Source organism: Camelina sativa, chromosome 12, assembly GCF_000633955.1.
Source record: "Camelina sativa cultivar DH55 chromosome 12, Cs, whole genome shotgun sequence".
NCBI lineage: Eukaryota > Viridiplantae > Streptophyta > Magnoliopsida > Brassicales > Brassicaceae > Camelina > Camelina sativa.
The window spans coordinates 20,518,098-20,527,066 of NC_025696.1; the positions used below are offsets into that span (position 1 = coordinate 20,518,098).

At 36.7% G+C, this 8,969-nt stretch overlaps 1 protein-coding gene across 6 annotated transcripts; it reads left to right on the plus strand.

Annotated features, from left to right (window-relative positions):
• LOC104732337 (purple acid phosphatase 23) lies at positions 4,077 to 8,860 on the plus strand. 6 transcript variants are annotated; one of them, XM_010451871.2, is made up of 11 exons: positions 4,077 to 4,454; positions 4,575 to 4,766; positions 5,134 to 5,470; positions 5,643 to 5,860; positions 6,004 to 6,194; positions 6,392 to 6,673; positions 6,757 to 6,883; positions 7,002 to 7,038; positions 7,429 to 7,512; positions 7,596 to 7,743; positions 8,348 to 8,860. In XM_010451871.2, exons 1-9 carry the CDS (start codon positions 4,118 to 4,120, stop codon positions 7,457 to 7,459), a joined length of 1,752 nt encoding a protein of 583 aa, XP_010450173.1. In that variant the 5' UTR covers positions 4,077 to 4,117; the 3' UTR covers positions 7,460 to 7,512; positions 7,596 to 7,743; positions 8,348 to 8,860. The 6 variants fall into 6 exon arrangements, with proteins under 6 accessions (XP_010450173.1, XP_010450172.1, XP_010450171.1 ...); XM_010451870.2 differs by having other exon boundaries at positions 7,618 to 7,743; XM_010451869.2 differs by having other exon boundaries at positions 7,628 to 7,743.

Genomic DNA, 8,969 nt, shown 5'->3' on the forward strand with positions numbered 1-8,969 from the left:
TTCTTGTGCATCCTTTCTCCAACCCCACCGGAGCCAATCATGGAGTCTCCTCACGCTCCTTTTATCAAATTCATTTTCTTGTATCTTACTTCTATGCATGCATGTTTGCAAGATTTGTAACCCCAAATCTGTTTTTACCATATATATGAAACGTATTTCCATAGAAAGCATGGTGTTATGGACATTTTCTCGAATTATATCTAACCTTTCAATCACACGAAAGCATGGTTTCCCATTCAATTAATCATGAAGTTTCAAACCTTCCGAAGCCAATATTGTGGTTCGATCTTGATTTCCTTCCTTGATCCAAATCAATCCAAACATTCTTCGATCTCAAACTCAAATATACCAGCAATTATCAATAGTCTTAGGTTAGGCTTTGATTGTCCCCATAGGATGTACGTAACTAGAGTAAATTTTTTCTCCAAAATGTTATAGTTTTTTTTTTTTTTTAATATCGAAAATGGTTTTTGATACCAAAAAACAAAAGTTATTCTCTTTTGGCGAGTTTAGAACTTGAAGAATTCAAAGAAAAAAAGCATAGTGACAATTTTGTTGTTTGGAGAGTCCATTACATATGCTTGGAGAGTCGAACCATTTTAATTAAACCATTTGATTGAATATAGTATTGTTTCAAGAAAGAAAGCTTAACACGACTTCAATAAGAACACAAACTCAAAAGAACTTTCTTTATTTCTTTAGTAAAAATAACTCAAAAACCTAAAGATCTCACAACTCTCTAATCTATGTTAATAGGAAGCCACATCTTAACAACTCTATTTATAAGGAACCTCTCTTCTCAATTTCCTAATATCTCTAGGAACATAACTTCCTTATTTCTAATAACTTCCTAAAACATTATTTCCAATTCTCTTTAGACTTGCTTGTGCCTCAAGCTTATTCCAACATATAGTACTGGTGAAAGAAGGAAAAACTGTTGTTGTTCCCCAAAGGTGTTCAGACTCTGCTATTCAAGTCTTATCTCGACCATTCACTCCTGTCGAAATAAAAGAAGCTTTATTCTCACTGCCAAAGAACAAAGCCCCAGGGCCTGATGGTTACAGCGCTGAGTTTTTTACTGCTCAATGGAACACGGTAGGTTTTGACCTCACTGCAGCTGTCCTAGAGTTTTACCAATCTGGTAAAATCTTGAAGCAATGGAACTTGACGCTTCTGTCCCTTATCCCAAAGACCCCGAATGCGACAAGGATGTTTGAATTCAGGCCCATAGCATGCTGCAATACTATTTACAAGGTCATATCAAAGCTTTTAGCTAATCGCCTAAAGGATGTACTACCAGATCTCATTGCAAGCTCACAGTCTGCATTCATCCCCGGTAGACTTCTCGCAGAGAACGTTCTTTTTGCGACGGAGTTAGTTCAAGGCTACAACCGCCAGGGTATATCTCCAAGAGGCATGCTAAAAGTTGATCTCAAAAAGGCATTTGACTCAGTGCATTGGGGATTCATTATCAACACGCTAAAGGCTCTCCAATTCCCAGCTCATTTCGTCAATCTCATCAAGGAGTGCATCTCCACCCCGAGCTTCTCTCTGTCGATCAACGGGGAATCTTGTGGCTACTTTAAGGGAACTAAAGGATTAAGGCAGGGGGATGCCATCTCCCCTTATCTGTTTACCTTAGCAATGGAAGTATTCACTCAAATGCTTAACAGCAGATTCAGCAATGGTTTGTGATTGTTGTGATACCGTTGCTTGTAGAGGTATACCCGTTGAAATTGGTTTTGGTTTGTGATTGTTGTGCAATGAGAAAATGTTTGAGAGTTAGATGTAAAGTGTTTTTGGTTTGTTTGATTGTTGCTTGTAAAACAAGTTCTCTGATTTTTTAAAAAATTTGGCTTAGAAACTTGGTTAGATATTTGCCATTGGAGGGATAAATTTTACTAAGTCTTACAAAAGTTTTTAACAGATGAATTTTGTACTTTTTATAGTAAAAATATTGCTTACATATTTGCTAACATATTTACCATTGGAGATGCCCTAATAAGCTTTCCAATTTAAGCCATGGACATGTTACAATTTCTACGTACGTACCTATAAAAACAACAAAATAATCTCTAATGTTTTAAATTGGAAACTCTGTTATTGATAACCAAATAATCTATAAAAACAACAAAATAATCTCACATTGTTTTAAATTGGAAGCTTCTCTCTCGTATGCGAGTTTTGGTTTGGGTAACAAAACAGGTAGTTTGTCTTTTCTCTTTTCTTCATTGTTTCTAAGAATTTTTTTGATTATAAGATAAGCATCTGATCATATATTGTTAGCAATTGGGGAAATAAAATTTGCAAAGTTTGAATATTTTTTTACTTTCAACGGTGTGTCTATAAGCTGTTTCTATAGCGGTATTCTATTGAATTCAGGATTTTGCAAACTCTGTTAATTCGGTGATCCCTTCAACCCATTTGATTCTATGAATTGTTCATTGGTTTAAAAATTGGAACTTTTCTGGAATTGAAAGCAGCACGAGAAGCTTCTTATGATCCCATTACATTAAAGTTTCTAATTTTCATAACTGGAATTTTGTTTTTTTTTGTTGTTTCACTTCTGATCTAGAGACGATTACGAGTTATTTCGCCACTTCTCTGTCCAGTTTAATCTTTGGCTCTTATGCTAAGACTGATGAGGTTTTGTAACACACACACAAACAAAAAAATATTTGAATCGTTGGTGTTGATAAATGAATTAGTCCATTTACTGTATTGATATCTTATCTTCTTTTCAGGCTAATGACAAGTCACCTGTTCCTATAGATCCTCCACCAATTATGTGAACCACCAAGTAATCAATGTGTAAGATCCGAATGGCCCAATGATATGATCTAAGATCCGTATCAATGCACTTGTTTCCAAGGCGCTAAATAATTTCCAGATTAGGTATCTCATTATATCCTTATTATTGAACATTTATAAAACTCACGTGCAGGTTGCAACATTGGTAACATTGTAAGCACTTCCTCTGACGATGTGCCTCTCTTTTTTATGTTTTCTTTTCTTTTGTTTTACAGTCTTCTTCTGCAAATTGCTTGATATGATCTGATTCTTTGTGCCAATGTTTTAAATTATACAATGGTTTGAATTATTGAAATTGGTTTTGGTTTGTGATTGTTGTGCAATGAGAAAATGTTTGAGAGTTAGATGTAGGCTGCAAATGGATGCACAAAACTGAACAAAATTGAAAAATTAGGTTGAACAAAATTGAGTTGAATAATATTCAACTCATTCATCTCCAAAATAGTGGTTGGACAAGTTGAAGATTTTTGCTGTAGGATTAGTTTATCTTTTCAACTTTTTGGGTTGAACGGGCTGAATAGTTTTTTCCAACCTCTTCAACCTTTACAATGCAAATGGTGAAAATTGGTTGAATAATTTTTTTCAACCTGTTCAATCTCTTCAACCGTGCAACCATTTGCAGCCGTAAAATGGTTTTGGTTTGTTTGATTGTTGCTTGTAAAACAAGTTCTCTGATTTTTTAAAAAAATTGGCTTAGAAACTTGGTTAGATATTTGCCATTGGAGGGATAAATTTTACTAAGTCTTACAAAAGTTTTTAACAGATGAATTTTGTACTTTTTGTGGTAAAAATATTGCTTACATATATGCTAACATATTTACCATTGGAGATGCCCTAATAAGCTTTCCAATTTAAGCCATGGACATGTTACAATTTCTACGTACGTACCTATAAAAACAACAAAATAATCTCTAATTTTATCACTAAATTTATTCAACTTTTCATATGTATAATTTTTATTTTGATATCATTTCTCTTTCACTCCTCCCCAACACAAACTTCATCCATTTATAAATTGAGAAATTTCTGTGATTTATTATGAATTTTTTTTTAAAATAAAATTTTATACTAACAAAAAGGTTATTTATTCTGGTTTTTCAATCTTCTTCAGATATAACGTTATTAAAAATAATAAAAAAAAACCTTTTAAAACAATTCAAGTTTTCTTCTTTTGTCAACAATCAATTTTTTTTTGATATGGTTCAACTTCAAAGTCTTAAGTAGTAAACAGAGCTCCAAATAAAATGGTGACACGTACCAATGTGGCATATTCTCAGTACAAAGCAAAAGAGAAGTGGTACTGGTAATGCTCGAGGCCATCAAAAGTCAAAACACGTCACGCGTGAACGTGAGATCGATGAATCAACCCCCTGGACCAATGACCATGACCATGCCTTTACTAATGATGATTGCCCTAACCTCATTGTCGTTGTTACTTGCCTCCGGCGAACCAATCCTAACAACTTTAGATGGCCCGTTCAAGCCATTGACCCGCCGGTTCGACCCGTCTCTACGGCGAGGCAGTGACGACTTGCCTATGGACCATCCGAGGCTGAGGAAGAGGAACGTCAGCTCCGATTTCCCAGAACAGATTGCTTTAGCTCTCTCTACTCCAACCTCCATGTGGGTCTCATGGGTCACTGGTAAAGCCAAATTCTTGATTATATTTCTTTGAATTTTCAATATTTGAAATCTCTAGGCTTTGAATTAGTCTAATTGAACTAGGATTTGTGAGATTTGTTCATATCCTTCTTCCTTTTCAGGTGATGCTGTAGTTGGAAAAGATGTGAAACCGCTTGATCCTAGTTCAGTTGCTAGTGAGGTTTGGTATGGGAAGGAGAAAGGAAAATATTTGCTAAAAATGAAAGGGAATGCAACAGTTTACAGTCAGTTGTATCCCTTTGACGGTCTCCTCAATTACACATCAGGCATCATACACCATGTCCTCATTGATGGTATTAATGATAAAGAGCAATTTCATTCATCTTTTTTGTGTAGAGTTTCTTATGTGTATGAATGAACCTTCGCAACTTTTCATTTTGTTATGCGCTGAGTATTACATTATTACCTTGCTTCTTAGTTCTATATATGCAGAGACAACTTGAAGTGTTAAAAGCTAGGCACCTAATTGTGAAAGAACTGTTAAAACACTCCCCATATTTAACATCGTGAACTTGTGTTGTGTGTATATTTTCCTTAGTAGAAACAAAGATGACATCTTCTGAGATGCCTTTATTCTATATTTGCGTTGGCTTGCCACTGTCAAGATTTTGTTTTTGCAGATATTGGTTGCAATGCCGATTGACTTGTAATATATTGTAGGTCTTGAACCAGATACCAAGTACTATTACAAGTGCGGCGACAGCTCTGTTCCTGCAATGAGCGAGGAGCTCTCTTTTAAGACTTTGCCACTGCCAAGCAAAGACGCATATCCTCATCGAATTGCCTTTGTTGGGGATTTGGGTCTTACCAGTAACACAACCACCACCATTGACCATTTGATGGAAAACGACCCTTCGATGGTTATAATTGTTGGGGACTTAACGTATGCAGACCAGTACCGTACAATTGGTGGCAAAGGAGTTTCATGCTTCTCATGTTCATTTCCCGATGCACCTATTAGGGAGACGTATCAACCTCGCTGGGATGCCAGGGGAAGGTAAACCTTACTATCTCTGGGTTAACAAGTTGGATTTGAAGATATGTGTGTTGGTCCTGCTCCGCTTTCTGTCAAGTTGTTCGACAATATGTTAAGAGTGAATAATACTGTGCATAGGAAAAAAAGTTATATACTTGGAGGTTTTGGTGGCAAATCTTTGATTTGTGTTCAGGTTCATGGAACCACTAACCTCCAAAGTCCCAACGATGGTCATTGAAGGAAACCATGAGATTGAGCTTCAAACTTCCGGAATCACCTTTAAGTCATATTCTGAAAGGTTTGCAGTTCCTTCAAGTGAGAGTGGCTCCAACACCAACTTCTACTATTCTTTTGATGCGGGAGGAGTGCATTTCGTTATGTTGGGTGCATATGTTGATTATAATCACACTGGTAAATTTATGGATACTTGCAGTCTCTTTTCTTTGGTTTCAGCAAAGCACTTGTTTGTTTTGTTCCCTGATTAATGAGGAAGATTTCTGGTTCTCCTACTTCAATCAGTCTCATTTTTATGAATACTTAATGTGTTATTTTAGGAGCACAATATGCATGGCTAAAGGAAGACTTGTCTAAAGTTGATCGCGCAGTGACACCATGGCTGGTTGCAACAATGCATCCGCCTTGGTACAACAGCTACTCCTCGCACTACCAAGAGTTTGAATGCATGAGACAGGAAATGGAAGAGCTTCTTTACCAACACCGTGTCGACATTGTGTTTGCAGGACATGTGAGTTCTCTATTTTTCTTGGTGAAATGGAAATTTAATAGTCTTTGATTTCTTCCTGTTGTTGTTGAATATCTTGTCATTGTTTGTTTGAAACAGCCATGTTGTAGTAGCGAAGTCGAATTATAGTGATATAGAAATGTTATACTGTTGTTCTTCTTCTATGGTATGATTAAAAATGGCGTTTATTGCTACTGAAGGTACATGCATATGAGAGAATGAACCGCATATACAACTACACATTAGACCCGTGTGGGCCAGTTTACATAACTATAGGAGATGGTGGTAACATTGAGAAAGTTGATGTGGACTTTGCGGATGACCCTGGGAAGTGTCCTTCTCCTGAAGACAACATCCCCGAGATAGGAGGATCATGCCCTTTAAATTTTACTTCTGGCTCTGCAAAAGGAAAGTTTTGCTGGGACAGACAACCTGATTGGAGCGCCTTCAGAGAGAGCAGCTTCGGCCATGGAATCCTTGAGGTATATCTTCATATGTTTAATAAGAAAGAGTGATTCTCTTTTATGCGACAAGAGCTGACCATTAGAATGTGTTGTTCATATAGGTCATGAATTCAACGCACGCCCTGTGGAGATGGCAAAGGAATCAAGATGTCTATAGGGACGACATCGCTGGTGACCAAATTTACATTGTCCGTCAACCAAATGTCTGCATTTCCCTGAAATTTCGAGGTACTAGAGCAATATATCTATACTGCGTACCTCTGTGGTCTATATAGGTACAAGTTGTTCAATGAAAACTAATCCATATGACATTTTAACATATTTGGCTTGCTGAAATGGGAAGCAGGCGAAGAAAGAGAGAAATCAGGCGGCAACAAGTCTAGGTTTTCCTCTCCCACATTACTAATGTTCATATGTATACTCTTCATGTTTGGTACTTCTAGGTCCATTGTTTTTCGACATGTTAAATAAAATACGGGTATAACGATCATAATTTATTTTGTGATAAATCGGAATTTGCTTTGAGCCTCTTTGTCATTTTTGGTTATGAACTCTACTCTAAGTGGTTAATTATTGCTGAGAAATCAAGCCCAAACACTCTGTGTTCTGCGTAAACTGTAGTGTTATGCCCATAACTTGGTATCCCAGGTAATCTTTGAACGCTGGGAGAATTCCCCTTCATTTTTGTGTTTATGGCCTCTTCTTGGGTATTTAAATTCTTTGGTATGCCGATACTTGCATCCTGATTTGAATATTTCTTAATTCAAATTTAGATTTGCATTATCTACATATGTAAGCACTTGATGAGGCAGAATATAAAGACCAACTATAGCCATGGGTGATTTAGCGTTTTTCAGGTAAGACTTGTTACATGAATCCCTCAATGAGTTAATACTTCATTATCACATGAGTTGCTAAGTACTGCTCATTTGTAGTACAGTAGTACCTATTGCTTTTGACAGATCACTTCAGTGACTTGTGTGTAGAATCTTCCTAACAAATCACGAGGAAGGTGCCTCTTGCTCAACATGCCATTGCATTTTCCAAAATATTCATTGAGTCATAACCAGTGCTCCAAAGAGCCTCAGGTTAGTGTCACATGGAGTAGTGGAAACGGTGATATCAATCTATTTACATGCCATGAATTTCTTCACCGGGTTTTAAGTTTGTAAAGTAGTTTGCATTTTCTGCATCCAAAACTGTCAAGATCAGAACAGCCTTGCTGGTTGAATAGTTAATAGTCTTGTACTCAATAGCCAGGAATGAGGAAGATTCTGTTTGAATAATGGTGGCATAGTTTTTAAACCCAGACAAAAAAAATCTTTCTCGTCATCCTATCCTATCCCGTTATAGGCCAGCCTAATTAGATCTCCACTGTTTTAACCTATCGCTTACATGAATATTTTGCATCACTTGTCTTGTTCTATGAGCATTGGCTCCAATTATGTAAAACTCCCTGAAACATAATGTTCAAATTCCATATCATTGAATCTGTTTAAAACATTTTGTGTGGCTATGCTAGTGTAGAAAGAACTTGTGTTATATAAGTAGTCGGATAATAATAGAAATTTTTTATCTTGAAGATGCATTAGCTGCTGGTAATGTGAAGAGTGTAAGATGACCATTTGATGTCACTAACATTAAGGGAAAATGTATATAACTGAGAAGAATCTCTCCCTTTTCGTTGTGTAGTTTCCTGAGAAATGCGACGGTTGATGTGATCCCATTGTTGGAGTTTGGATGCGATCGAAAAGATTGACGCCAAGGTTCAGAGGAGGCATACGCGTGTAAGATAGTCAGACGTCAAACTGATCCCTCAACACATTCAGTTTGGTGGAGTATTTAAGGATAACATTCTCCACTCCTGCGAGGCCGGCGCTACAGTAAACAGGTGCAAGCTGATCTGATCAAAGAAGCAGTTCTGAGATATAGTTCCGTTGCTTCGCTAGCCATAAAAAGCAAGCTGCCAACATGAGATTGACTGGTTTGATCAGGTGTTACAGAGTTTGAGACTTATTGGAAATGAGCCATTTTTTGCTCCAAGTCCTCGTTAGAGTTATTCCCGTACTTTCGAATGTTGGTAGCTTTTGAAATGATCTAAATCTTTTGGTGTTTGGTTTGGTTAGTGAATGTTTCTAGCCAAATTTAATTTTCTTTGTTGAGATAGTGTTTGTGCGGTGCTTCATTGGCTTGTTTTTGATATCATATACTTCGAAAAAGTTCCAAGTTTTCTGAAATCATGAAAATACAAATCTGGTAGGGACTGGCCAGCGATGCTTAGAGCCATCCTTAGTCCCAAAAAAAAAAAAAAAAA

Coding starts and splice junctions, on each gene's coding strand:
- LOC104732337 (XM_010451867.2), top strand. CDS start 4,118: ATGCTCGAGGCCATCAAAAGTCAAAACACGTCACGCGTGAACGTGAGA. Junction 5,471..5,642: donor CGCTGGGATGCCAGGGGAAG/GTAAACCTTACT, acceptor ATTTGTGTTCAG/GTTCATGGAACCACTAACCT. Junction 6,195..6,391: donor ACATTGTGTTTGCAGGACAT/GTGAGTTCTCTA, acceptor TTGCTACTGAAG/GTACATGCATATGAGAGAAT.